A 14,873-nucleotide genomic window follows, 5' to 3' on the forward strand; every position below is an offset into this window, starting at 1 on the left:
CTGACGTGGCAAATTTCTTCTAAGCCCCTCTCATGATAATCCTTTCCAGGAAGGGAGTCACTCACTGCATTGCCGTCACTAATAAGATAGCATATGATTTTATCCATAGCTTGTTAAAAATTAGTTTAACAATCTTTCATTTGCTAAAATTACTATAATTCAAAGAAAAATTACCTTTAAGACTGTTTTGAACTTCTAAAGCTACATCGAGAGCATTAAAGGGCAGAACTGGTTCATTGGCAATTTGCAAAATCACTTCTCCTGAGAGCTGAAAGAAAAAAAACACAAAAGATGCTAGTATTCAGTATTAAAGGTTTCTGGCTTGTTTGTTTTTTCATTATTTCATACATTCTTATGTAACCACAGTAGCAAAAACACAGAGGGTAAAATATACTTTTATAAGATATCTTTTCTTTTTAAAAATTCCTTTTTACTTTTTCCCCCCAAGATTTTATTTATCTATTTGACAGAGAGAGAGAGAGAGAGCACAAGCAGGGGGAACCGCAGGCAGAGGGGGAAGGGTAAGCAGGCCCCCTGATAAGCAGGGAACCCAACGGGCTCCTATCTCAGGACCCTGGGATCATGACCTGAGCTGAAGGCAGATGCTTAACCAACTGAGCCACCCAGGTGCCCCTCTTTTTACTTTTTTAAAAAAGGTTTTATTTATTTATTTGAGAGAGAGAGTGAAAGAAAGAGAGAGAGGGCAGGGGGAAAGGCACAGGGAGAGGGAGAAGCAGACTCCCCACTGAGCAGGGAGCCCTACACACTGGGTCTGGGTCCCGGGACCCCAGGATCATGACTGGAGCTGAAGGCAGATGCTTAATTGACTGAGCCATTTAGGTACCCCTAATTTTATTTTTCTATAAAGAAAGAAGAAACATTCAGTGTATTTTTCATGTCTCAAAATAGTGTAAGGGAATATAACATATTCTTCCTTTTTTAAGCTAAAATATTAAGAAATAGCACCTAGTTGAAGAAGTTGTACTATTTAAACTTTAAGACAATTCCTCATAAAGCAGTTCAGAATGTCACACACTAAAACAAACAGTAGAGAGAAATAACTGAAAATCAGTATCTGTTTAGGGGACTAAGTAAAACTCCAGACAAAATTAATATCAATTTATTTCACTTAAAATATAATTTAGTCTGAACAAACTGATGGTTAGCAGACAGGAGGTGGGCAGGGGGATGGATGAAATAGGTGATTGGGATTAAGGAGTGCACTTGTTATGATGTGAGCACCGGGTGTTATATGTAAGTACGAATCACTAAACTGTATGCCTGAACCTAATATTACACTGTATATTAATTGACTGGAATTTATTTGTTTTCATTTTTAATTTTTTAAGATTTTATTTATTTATTTGAGAGAGAGAGAGAGAGCACAGAGGGACAGTGAGAGGGAGAAGCAGTACCCCATCGAGCAGGGAGCCTCATGTGGGGCTCTATTCCAGGACCCTGAGATCATGAACTGAGCTGAAAGCAAATGCTTAACTGGCTGAGCCACCCAGTCACCCCATAACTAACTGGAATTTAAATAAAAACTTAAGAAAAATAAAATGAACTAATTTTTTCATTAGGAACTAGGAAAAAAAATATAATTCAGTCTGAAAAATTCCATTAAAATCTTAGTTATTATTTTCCTTAATGCTTTACTCTATTTCTAATTATTTTTCCAAAATCTATCAAAACTAATATCATTTATATGTCTTTGAGGTCAATTAAAGCTTAAAAAGCTTTAATGTCATCCCTAAAACTCATATCTGGAATTTTTATACATGCATATCCTCCCCCCCACCATGCTCCAAAACTGTGTTTGAAAACCAACATATGCACTACAGCTAAACCAGCATCTGCTTTATAGACTGAACAAATCATATGCATTCATATACATCTCAAAGGAACTTAGGGCTGGCAGCAAATGCCGCTGTTACTCTCCCTCTCTCTCAACTGATATTTAATATTTACCTAGGCTTAACAAATACCCCTACATCTCTAATAACCCCGAAGCTGGCACACAGGGAAATGTGGCTGTGTTGATGTTATTAATGTACTATGAAATGTTGTTAGTAAATGAAAATATTGTCTTGTGAAACTACACAGGGGAAATTAGCACACTAACGTGAGACATTATAGAACATGTAAAAGATACAATTTACAAGGAAAATATGATGTTAAATATTCAACTCTACATACTCAACAAGGGTCAAATTCCATTCACTATTTAAATGTTATAATTCCCAGGTGTTTGCATAATTTAAATCATGATAAAAATACAGTTCAATTTGATCTTCTAAATGCTTGGGAAAAATACATCTCTCACAAAGAAAGAGGGAGAAGAAACACTTTCCGTGTCCCTTTATTTCTTTGAGATATTTTTCTCCCAAATGTAGTAACCACTTTTTCCCCAGTGCCTATGGTTTATTTGCAGAGTATTATCCCCAGAATAGTGATCACAAAAATCCTGGGAAACTGCCTACTCTGATTATGCTGTTTTTCAGGGGAAAAGCCTTATCTGAAATAGGTTGATATGAATTCTGTCTCTATTCCACCTCGCTACATCCAAATCATGTAAGAAATGCTGATATTTGGAAATAAATTATTTGTAAAAGGGAATTTTTAAAGAAGATTAAGAAGCATTATGGTTTCTTTTTTCAATTTGCACTGGATAATGGAAACTACAGAACAGACATGTTTTGTTCACAGTTTTGGAATCTGGAAACCACATATAAAAGATTAAAATGAAAGAATGGGTAGGGAGGAGAGAGGCAACTTTGCTATGTGCTGCTGGAAAAAGTTGGTTTTTTTTGCTTTAAGAGTCATTTGGCAGCTCAAACAACTGGAATATAAGCCAGCCACCTTGCTATTTCTTTCAAAAAGAACCTGACAACAAATACTGGGACTTCTAAGGCACCTGGCCCATGATAGAATTAGACTAAATTGGCTTTATTTGCAGCTTCCTAAGCAAGAGGGAGATTTGTGTAGGTCTTGCCATGAGGTAGAAAAAGATGAGCCATAGTCGTACTTTTCTCAGCTACTCTGCATTCACTGTTATTCAGGCAAGCCAAAGCAACCTTCCCTTATATTTATATAAAGCCCCACTCTTTTCAATGTGCTATCTTATCTTAACAAACCTAGAAGCAGGTAGTGGGGGAATTAATTCTATGTTAAAAACATAGTCTGAGATGTTAACATAGGAGGATCCTGACCTTACCTCCTCCCATGCACACACCAAATCTATAGCTACACACAAAACAATTCCCTCTGGGGGAAAAAAGTCTAATTGTGCAATTCCTACACATCAGGCAAATAAGAAAAACCTCATTTTGAAATATGTAAGAAAGACTGAGACACACTCTGACCATAAACACTACCACATCACAGCAACATACAACTGGGAGAAAACTTCCAAGTCCCGTTTTCTCCCTGAGGAGAGAAGGGTTTGGATCCAACATGGAGGGCTCTACCTTTTAAGACTTCTGCCTGAGGGGCAGGCCCAGAAACACCTAGCCCCAAAAGCCAATGAGACTTGTGTCCACAAGACCTACAACACTATAGCAAACAAAGAGACGGCTCTTAAAGGGCTTGTGAGGTCTTGTTGTGAGTCCCGTGGGCTCAGTGAAGAGGTAGCAAGTAAAAAATGCCTATATCCCAGTCTTGCCCTTAAAGAGGTCAACTTACGTATCTTAAAAACTATAGCCTGAGAGTCAGGCTTCTAATTTAACACACATCTAGGGGCCAACTGTAATTCTCTCTGGAGACTGAGGAGGCTGGCAGGTGCCATCTTTACCATCTTCACATTCTCTCTCTGCCCTGCTCCAGGTCACCAGTGTCTTCTGAAAAGAAGCTTGCACACCTATCTGGTACCCAGGTTTTGTAGCTGCCTCCCAGAAGATGTATCCCTTGATTGCCTGGCTCTGGTGGCCAGGGGGCCTGAGTTCTTGAGTTTGAATTCCCAGAAGACTGTAGTAAACAAAAAAAATACTTCTTAATCAGCTATCCCCTCAGGGCGTACTGCAAAATGAGCAGAGAGAAATGCCAATCTCCCATCTTTCCCTGAAAGAAGCCTATTTGCATACTTTATAACTGCTGCCTGAGGGTTAGGTGCCTCAGAGAACATGCATCTAGGAACAGACTGTGATCTTCCCCAGAGAACAGGGACACCAATAGACATGATCTTAGCATTCTCCCTGTACCCTGCTCCAAACCACCAATATCCTCCTGGAAGGAGTTTATATACATACATATCTGGTGCCTCAGCTTTTGCAGCTGCCACCCAGGGGACACACCTCTTGATATCCTGGCTATGGAGGGCAGTGGAGCTTACATTCACAAGTATCACAGGACTGTAGCAAACAAAGAGATACTTAATTGGCTATCCCTCTAGGGCTTAGCATTTAGGAACCCAAAAGTAGGGGTGTCTGGGTGGCTCGGTTGGTTAAGCGTCTGCCTTCAGCTCAGGTCATGATCCCAGGGTTCTGGGATCGAGCCTAATACTGGGTCCCTGCTCAGTGGGGAGCCTGCTTCTCCCTCTGCTGTTCCCCTGCTTGTGCTCTCTCTCACTTTCTCTCTCAAATAAATAAATAAAATCTTAAAAAAAAAAAAAAAAAAAGGAAGCCAATAGAAATGCCCATCTCCTGGTCTTTCCCTGAAAGAGGTTTATTTGCATACTTCAAAAGCTTCTGCCTGAGGATCTTGCTTCCAATCAGCCTGCATCTAGTTGTTGACTGAGAGTCTCCCCTTTGGGACACTAACAGGTCTTGGCACACCCTCAACTACTGTAAGCCAAATCACAAAGGTTTAAGAGAAAACCAAGAGCTAGAGCCAGGCTGAATAGTACAGTTTGTTTCCTACACAAGACAATTCCATCAAGAATAGGAATGGCATTTTTTTTTTATCTAGTGCACAAAAACCAACACAGACTGTGAGGGAAAGTGAAGAAACAGAGAAATATGTTCCAAACAAAAGAATAAGATAAAACTCCAGAAACAGACCTTAATGAAATGGAGATAAGTGATTTACCTGATAAAGAGTTCAAAATAATGAATTTGCTTACCAATATAAGAAGAACAATGGATAAGCAAAGTGAGAATTTCAATAAAGATAAAATATTCAAAAAGTACCAAACAAATCAAAGAACTGAAGAATACAATAACTAACTGGAAAATTCAGTAGATGATTTCAGTAGCAGACTAGATCAAGCAGAAGAAAGGATCAGCAAACTCAAAGATATGAATCTATCTGATCAGAAGAACAAATAGAAAAAAAAATTTAAAAAAACAGTGAAGGTAGCTTAAGAGACATATGGGATACCATCAAACAGATCAATATTCACATTCTAGAGGTCCCAGAAGGAGAAGAGAAAGAGAAAGGGACAAAGTTTTAAAAATACTTTTTTTTTATTTGAGTATAGTTGACATACAATGTTGCATTAGTTTCAGGAGTACAACATAGTTATTGAACAACTCTATACCTTATGCTATGTCCGCAAGTGTAGCCACCATCTGACACCATACAACACTAATACAACATCATTGACTCTATTTCCTATGCTGTGCCTCTTATTCCTGTGACTTATTTATCTCATAACTGGAAGCCTGTATCTCCTACTCCAATTCACCCATTTTGTCCATCCCCCCAACCCTCTTCCCTCTGGCAACCATCAGTTTGTTCTCTGTGTTTGTAAGTATGATTCTGCTTTTTGTTTGCTTATTCATTTATTTCTTAGGTTCCACATATGAGTAAAATCATAAAGTATTAGAAAGCTTAGTTAAAGAAATAATGGGTAGGGCACCTGGGTGACTCAGTCAGTTTAGCATCCAACTCTTGATTTTGGCTCAAGTCATGATCTCAGGGTTGTGGGATGGGACTCCGGATTGCCCTGGTTCAGGCTCCAGGCACAATGGGGAGTCTGCTTGAGATTCTTTCTCTCCCTCTGCCCCTCCCCCAACTCACACTTGTGTGCATGCACTCTCTCTCTTTCTAAAATAAATAAATCTTAAAAAAAAAAGAAAGAAAGAAAGGAAAGAAATAATGGTGGAAAACTTTCCTAACTGGTAAAATCCAAATAATATGATTCCAAAGAGAACCACACCAAAACACATTATAATTAAACTGTCAAAATTTACAAACGAGAGAATCTTCAAAGAAACAAAATGAAAACAACTTGTTCCATATAAGAGAACCTCCATAAGACTACCAGTAGATTTTTTTGGAGAAACTTTTCAGGCCAGGAGAGGCTGGGATAATATATCCAAAGTGTTAAAAGAAAAAGAAAAAGAAAAAAGCCAACTAAGAATACTCTGCCCAGCAAATCTGTCCTTCAGAATTGCAGGAGGGATACAGAGTTCTTTTAGACAAGCAAAAACTGAAGAATTTCACCCCCACTAGACCAGTCTTAGAAGAAGTGTTAAAAGGAATTCTTCAATCTGAAACAAAAGGATGATAATTAGTAATGGGAAAACACAGAAGGATAAATTTCACCAATAAAGGCAAATATATAGTTAAATCCAGAATACTCTAATTTTTAATGGTGGTGGATAAATCGCACAAATCAAGTATGAACCAAAAGACAAAAATATTAAAAATAACTAATATAAGTTTTTAATGGATATACAAGGTAAAGATGTAAATTACGGCATCAAAACATACCATGTGGGGGCAGTGGAAAGGTAAAAATATCTAGCTTTAGTGTGCATTTGAGTTTAAGTTGTTATCAGCTTAAAATAGATTATTGTAAATATAAGAGTTTTATATAAGTCTCATGGTAACAACAAAGAAAAAACCTATAATAGATACACAAAAATAAAGATAGCAACTGAATTATACCACTACAGAAAATCATTAAATCACAGAGAGAGCAAGAGAAGAAGAAAGAAACAAAAGAATTCTAAAATAGCCAGAAAACAACTAACAAATGGCAATAGTAAGTCTATGCCTGTCAATAATTACTTTAAATGTCAATGGACTAAATTTTACAATGAAAAGACAGAGAGTGGCTGAATGGATAAAAACACAAGACCCAGCCATATGCCGGGTATAAGACATTCACTGCAGCTTTAAGGACACACCCAGACTGAAAGTGAATGGAGGGGAAAATAGTTAAGTTCCACATAAACAGAAAGTCAAAGAAAGCAGAGGAAGCTTAACTTACATAAGATAGAGACAAGAATAGGAGACAAAGAAGGTCATGATACAATGGTAAAGGAGACACCAACAAGAGGATATAAAATTTGTAAATATTTATGCACTCAACATAGGAGCACCTAGATATATAGATATTAACAGACCTGAAGAAAGAAAAGAGCAATACAATAACAATAGGCGGCTTTGATGTCCCTTTCAACAATGGCGAGGTCCTCCAAACAGAAAATCCATAAGGAGACACTGGACTTAAACTAGACGTTTGACCAGATGGAACCTCACAGACATTTACAGAACATTCCATCTGACAGCAGCCAAACACACATTCTTCTCAAGGGCAAAGGAAACATTCTCCAGGATAGATCAGGTGTTAGACCACCAAAAAGTCTTAATTTAAGAAGATAAAACTCATTTCAAGCATCTTTTCTGATCATGATGGTATGAAACCAGAAATCAATGGCAAGATGAAAACTAAAATTCACAAGTATGTCGAGATTCAAGGTGGCAAAGTATCTCATTGGCTTAGGCAGCTGAGGATCATGACATTGACAAGTACATGATCCTTGACAGCAAGAGCTGTCTGGGGTCCTGACTGACTGGAATGGCTGTTGGGCTTCTTGGAGGAAAGGGAACAGGGCATGTAGCGGTGCTGGCCAGAGCTGGTGGTGTGCTCATATGTGGCTGTGGAGCTGGCTGCAGGTGCCTGCATAGTGACCGGGGCCAGCTGCAGGCACACACACTGGCAAAAGCCCTGGCCAGCAGCAGGGCTGGGGCCAACTGTGGGTGCGTAAGTAGCTGCAGGACATGGGCAATCAGCATGTACCCACGTGGCTGCCGAGGCTAGTTGCAGGCCCGGGCACTTTGGAAGGTCTGGTAACCGGAGTCAGTGCCAGCAGCAGCAGGTGTGTGCTACAGGGGCTATTTGCAAGTGCCGGCAGCAGTACAGGTCCGTGACAGGGGGCAGGACAGGCTTCGGGCACACAAGCAGCTGTGTGGGGTTTGGCTGTCAGTGTGCACTCGTGTGGCCGCAGAGGCTAGCCATAGGTGCACACACAGCAAAGGCTGGTTACAGAAACTGGAACCAGCTGTGTGCACGTGCAGGACTTCACAGGGACTAGCTGCTGGCACACGGAGGTGCAGGCCAGGAATAGGAGTCAGGGCCAGGTCCTTTGTGTAACTCCAAAAGGTTAGGGCATCTGGTCACTCATTCTGCTCTCTTTGTGCCTGCAATGAGAACTCTCTCTGGCTAGGGAGTTCCCTCTTGGCACTGAGCAGTGCAGGCCTGGGCGACAGGATAATGCAGGCAAAATGAAGCTGTTCTTCCTACTCTTTTTGTGTGGTTATTCTCAGGATATTTTGCTCTGCTATTTTGCTGAAACTTCTTAGATGGACTCCCAAAGCTATTTTCATTCTTGGACAGCTGTCTAATTGTTCTTTGTGGGAAGATGGAGGGCCGGATCTTCTGCCCTGTCACCTTGGTGACATCACACCCCTGAGCTCTCTGAAGTTCTATTATAATAACTTTACAAGCACATAATCTGCCTCAAGACCTCGTGTCCTTTCTCCAGTCTTATCAGACCATCCTACCCCTGAGCAGAGGATAAAGGAAGAAGGCATTAGAACAGCAACAATGACAACAAAATTATTTTATAGAAGTAAAAGTGTTCAAAAAACAAAATAAAATAAATACCTCTCTCACTAGGTCATATTGATATTTCTGGAGTTATTGCTTTTATTGGTATTGGGCAAGATTATATTATTGGAAGATAATAATTACTAATACAGCCTTTTTCTAGATTTTAAGGGTAATAAAGGCAAATTATATTTTGCCATATAAAAGTTTCTCTTTCCTCAATCTACATTAATTTTAGTTTTACTTAAAGGTTTAGAAGGGTGTGTTTAGAAACTTAATAAAGGAAAATACACATACAGGGGCGCCTGGGTGGCCCAGGGGTTAAGCGTCGGCCTTCGGCTCAGGGTGTGATCCCGGTGTTATGGGATTGAGCCCCACATCAGGCTCCTCCGCTATGAGCCTGCTTTTTCCTCTCCCACTCCCCCTGCTTGTGTTCCCTCTCTCGCTGGCTGTCTCTATCTCTGTCGAATAAATAAATAAAATCTTAAAAAAAAAAGGAAAATACACATATAAAAATGCACATGTAATTTTTGGATAAACTTTATAATAATATGTTGCTTTATTACCATGCTGGGAGGTATTTTTATATTCTTTGATTTTGCCAAAAATCTTTCCCTTACCCGTCTAGAGAGAGAGAAAAAAAAAGATATTTATTTACAAAACTGTGACTATCTACAATAGGAATGCTTCCCCCCCTCAGTTATTATATCTCATTGGTAAATATGATGATGACTGTGTCTGTAATGATTGCTTTGAATGAATTTATTTAATTCATTAAAAATAGATTTGGACAAAAACAGATTTATTAAAGCAATACCAATACCATAGTTCTATAATGTAATTTTTTAGTTATAGGCAGAGACACTCAGTAAACATGTGATTTGTTCCATTTTTATAATTCCAAATTAAAGCAACCATAGTTTATGCCTCATACCTAACCCATAAGTTCAACTACCATAGTGGGATTGCTTTTATGTTCTCAGTCAGACTTACAGTGCAATACAGCCCCACTCTAGAAGGAAGTGCTGGGAGATAATTATAACACCTACTTTATAGGTTAGTGTGAGGAAGAAATTGAGAGAGACTGGGATGTTATGGTATGGTGTGACATAATAGGACAAATAGTAGATGAATCATGGACTCTCTAGCATCCACTGAGCTTTTATCATCACTGGGAAATTGGGAGAAAAGAGAAATCTAAGACATTTTCTCCCCTTATGACTTACCTCCCTGAGAGAGACAAGTCATATCACTGTCACACAATTGGAAAAAGAAGTTAACAATAGAAAATTTAGTAAACACGAATCTTTTGTTTCCTAGAGAGCACCACTTTCTCTTCCACTTTAAACATACCACAGGATTCTGCCACCTGCGCATAAGCCGAGCTCAAGAAACTGGAGTAAAAGGGGAGAGGTCTTCCAGATGAGGGGAATAAAATGAGCAAAAACCTTGAGGCAGAAAGCAGCACAGATTTTTAGAGAAACATGAAGAAACCAGCGCAACTGGAGTGGAGTTCTTGGTTAGTGGGAAGTAAGTTTGCATGTGGGGTATGGGGTGAGGGGTCAGAAAACCCTAAAACTCAAGCAAGGCATATGCCATGATTCAGTGATCTATAGGGAGTTTTTCCGCATTCACTTCACTTTCAGGGCAGAGGCATTAGCTAATAAATTATGGTCTGGTGAGAGTCTTCATAACGTGATTTTGTGGTGTATGGTGCCCTTTGGGCTGTTACGTTCATCCTGAAGCGACCTGACTCTGATTTATGCCACTTTATTGTAGAAAACCCCCAATTTAGCAACAAAGGCCCTGTGGACAACAAACCTCAGGGCAGCCAGCTGGGGACAAGGGGCCTCAATCTCCCTGAAGGTGAGCAGAGCAAGACGCAGCCTTCCAGTCCTCAGAACTGCTTTCCAAAAGTGTGATGTCAGCAGAGGAAAAAAAAAGCAAGGATGTACTCCTGACGTACCCAGCCTATGTTCTCGGCAAAAGGAGAAAGTAAATGGCACTACGCAATATTAACACACAGAATCTACATATCCCTAACATGGCTAAACTTCAGTATTAAGATTCTCATTACCCATCATTCGAAATACTCCACGAACTCCCGAAGTGATCTAAATATCTGCCTCTAACCCTTTCTCCACATTACAGCCAGAGCTATGCACTTATATATTCAAACTATATTCTTATGCACCCCCCAAAACACACCTGTCTATGTCACCTCCTTTTCACTGCTTTCTTTAGCTAGGAAAATTGATGGTAGGCAACATTCAACTCAAAAACCTATGATCTGACAGTCTATTTTACAGAAAAAAATTACTTGAAAGTAAAACTGTGCTGGAAAATCAAGGGCTTATATATATCGCCCACAACTATCAAAGCGTATCACTTCAGACCAAACTTACATCACAGAAACCAGCGCACGAAACTTAAATGCCACAACTGCTCCCTTGGTGTTAACAGAGACAGCCATGTTAAGAGTTGGCATGTGAAAGTGAAGACACCCAGTCACCTTGGAAGAGAGCTCTAGTGGTTGTCAAAGGGCGGCTCGAGGGCTGTTTTCTGTGGAGAGGTTTGGAGACGATGTTTAGGAAGCCCTGCCAGAGACCTGTGCCCACTCTCCTGCATATACATTTGTGAAGCTCAAAAGTAGGGGACACAGAGATGGGAAAATTGCTATGGAATTCGTAAGCTTCCAGGAAAGAAACAGTTCAAGATCCTATCCTTTCCTTCTTAAGATTTCAAAGACATTAAAATAGTTTGATGAACTGAGGTCGTCTCAAATGAAATTGCCTGGTAGCAAAGGATCTCAAGAAATCTTTGAGCAATTCCAGAAATTACTGGAAGGGAAATTCATTTTAAGGAGGAGAAATATTTTAACCAAGAAAAATAAGTGGGATATTTGGTTATTAACACTTGAGGCCTTTATTAGGAACTCTCCGTGACCGATCCTGTCTGGGCCATGAGCCTAGTGCAGGGAAACGGTGGTAAACTTGGGAACCCAGCATGGCTGTGCAGTGGGATGCCCACAGATATGTACCACTGCAGGAGAGAAAGCCCTTTTCTCGCCAGCACTCTGAGAAACTTCTGTTACAGTTATCACCACGCCCCGGAACTACCAAGGGCTGAGCACAAATTCTGGGACACCTAGTTTGGGGTCTGGCCTGTGCTTTCACTGCAGAGCCGCTGCAGCTGACAGATTTGCAAAAACTCACTGCATCCCTGGGGGCCATGATGGGAAATTGATGATCTGTGGAATAAAGAAAAGGAGGCATAAACAGGGTATGTCTCCACAGCAATTTAATTTGATTATTAAATAGATAGGCCAACTAAACTGTCCCCTAAACTGATGAAGGTCTATTTTTTTATAAATATACACTAACCACCCATGAATGCCAGAGCATTAAAGAACTAAGAAGACAATCTCTGCTGGTAAAAAACGAATTGGTTATGAATACAAGCTCCCTGATACTAATTCTCCTCGCCAGCCTCTGCTCCTGCTGTAAGCCCCATCTCCTTTTTGTGTACTCAACTTAAACTCTGACCACACCACCAGGAGTTTACCAGGAGCCTTACTTTGGGTTCCCTCAGAAGCGGACGGTGAGACAAAATCTGAGTGCAAGTGGTTCATTGAGAGGAGAGGGTAGCAGTCAGTATGAGGAGAGGCAAGACAGAGAAGACAGCCAAAACAAGGCATTTTATCAAGTCAGCAGTCACTCTGTGTGACTGCAACGTAATCCTGCTGGGAACCACCCAAAAGCCAACATAACATAGATTCTTCAGAATTTTCTAAGGTTGCTTCATGGAGGTATTAAATCTTTAACTCTTCTGGACTCTTGCACACTGGCAGCCCCCAATGCACAAGAACACCTCAGGCAAAGAGATGGAAATCTGTTGCTAAAATAGGATGATTCTTTTCTATGCCTGGACCACAAAAGTAACTGCTATACGTTTTTTTGCTTGTTTTTTTTTTTTTTTTGTAAATTTTATTTATTTATTTGAGAGAGAGAGAGAGAGCAAGAGCTGGGGGGGTGGTGTAGGGGGAGAGGGAGAAGCAGACTCCCCGCTGGGCAGGAAGCCCAGTGAGAGGCTCCATCCCAGGACCCTGGGATCATGATCTGAGCCAAAGGCAGACAACTTAACCAACTGAGCCACCCAGGAGACCGTAAATTTTTTTCAATGTTAAGACACCTTTCCTTTTTCCATGAGTGTCATCACCCATCTGCAATTAAATTGTAGCAGAAAAAATACATATTTACAGATTAATTTGGAAATAAGTTAGTTTACTAGTCGTTTTTGGTAAGTCTTTTTTAGTACATTTAGTCATAATTTTGACTTTGCAATACAGTTGTATCCTCTGCTAGTCATATTGTTCTTAGAGAAAAAAAAAACAGTATTTCTTAGCACATTGGAGAAAGACACCTTAAGATGCCAACTTTCTGGTAGTAATTTGCATTGAACTACATATACGCTCACTGACAAATTAAAAATTAAGTATCTTTATTATATTTCACTAACTTTAGCACAATGTTAACAATAATAATAACTGCAATAACAACTAACATTTATGAGCTCTTGCCATATGCCAGGCACTTTTCTAAATTCTTTTTCTAAATTCTTAATTCTTTCCAAGAATTAATCCATTTAATTCTTACAATAGCCTTATTTTATTTTGCAGATGAGAAAACAGAAGTACTGCTCGGTGAAGTCACTTTTCCAGAGCCACTTAGGTAGTACGTGCTATTCTGAGATTGGAGGCTGGGCATTCCAGTTGCAGAACGTGGACTCATACTAAATTGCATCTTTTTCTTTCCTTTCCAACCCCTCTCCTAATTTTAACAAATCAGGGATACCAGCAGCCACGGAGACAACATTGACCAAATTCGCCCATATGATTCTCAGGAAAAATTAAGGGCTGATCACACCTATCAGGCACATTTAATATCAAGATGGCACGTGGCCTATCAGAAATTATAATTCATATACTCAGCCTAGAAAAACGGATGTAAAGATTTATGAAGCAAAAACAATCTCTAAAATGCCCTGAGTATATAAAGTATTTTTATCATTTTCCTTACAATAAGCAGCATTAATTAAATAGATCTAAAGTACATCTGGAAAGGCGAGGGTAATAAAGTAGGAGGGTCAGCTGGCACGCATAATGGTTGGTTATTTATCTATCTGAGTAGACCATAGGTTTTTATTACTCCAATATTTGGTTCTTTTTTTTCTTTTTTTTAAAAGATTTTATTTATTTCTTTGACAGAGAGAGAGAAAGAAAGCCAGCGAGAGAGGGAGCATAAGCAGGGGGAGTGGGAGAGGAAGAAGCAGGCTCCCAGTAGAGGAGCCTGATGTGGGGCTCGATCCCAGAACACCAAGATCACGCCCTGAGCCGAAGGCAGATGCTTAACAACTGGGCCACCCAGGCACCCCCAAATATTTGGTTCTTTGAACAAGGTCTGGGGAAAATATTTAAAAACTAACATGAACGCTTAACAAATGGTGATCACCTAGCCACCCATATTCATACTGCTTACAGGCATTTCTAGTATAAAATACATATTTATTTATTTATTTATTTATTTATTATTTAAAAAAATTTTTTTTATTATATTATGTTAGTCACCATACAGTACATCCCTGGTTTCTGATGTAAAGTTCGATGATTCATTAGTTGCGTATAACACCCAGTGCACCATGAAATACGTGCCCTCCTTACTACCCATCACCAGCCTATCCCATTCCCCACCCCCTCCCCTCTGAAGCCATATTTAGAGGGTACTGGCTGTATGTCAGAGACTGTGTGAAGTACTGGGAATTTCCAGGCTTTTCATATGAGAGGAAACAGATATTGACTATAATAATTAAATATTTAAATGAGGGTGCTGCAAGAGGGTATACCGGAGTCCTCATGCATCTGAGGGGATCAGGAAAGCTTCTTGGAGAAAATTCCTTCTGTGGGGAAGTCCCTGGGCTAGGTTGTTTGTCATACAAGAAAAAATCAGAAAAAGATTTGGAACAAAGCGTATGTTCGTACCTCAGTTTACACAAGGTTGCTTTGTTGGCTTTTACGTATCTTTAGACAATAAAATTAAAA

General features: G+C 39.7%; 1 protein-coding gene across 2 annotated transcripts in view; it reads right to left on the bottom strand.

Annotated features, from left to right (window-relative positions):
- Positions 1–14,873, bottom strand: part of NAALADL2 (N-acetylated alpha-linked acidic dipeptidase like 2) — a 1,239,935-nt gene that overhangs the window by 50,702 nt on the left and 1,174,360 nt on the right. For both annotated transcript variants that reach the window (XM_008705318.2, XM_008705320.2), the window contains one exon: positions 175–268. In XM_008705318.2, the coding sequence (XP_008703540.2) occupies positions 175–268 (94 nt within the window). The remainder of the gene's footprint in view (positions 1–174; positions 269–14,873) is intronic.

This window comes from Ursus maritimus, unplaced genomic scaffold (assembly GCF_017311325.1).
Source record: "Ursus maritimus isolate PB19 unplaced genomic scaffold, ASM1731132v1 scaffold_4, whole genome shotgun sequence".
Taxonomy (NCBI): Eukaryota; Metazoa; Chordata; class Mammalia; order Carnivora; family Ursidae; genus Ursus; species Ursus maritimus.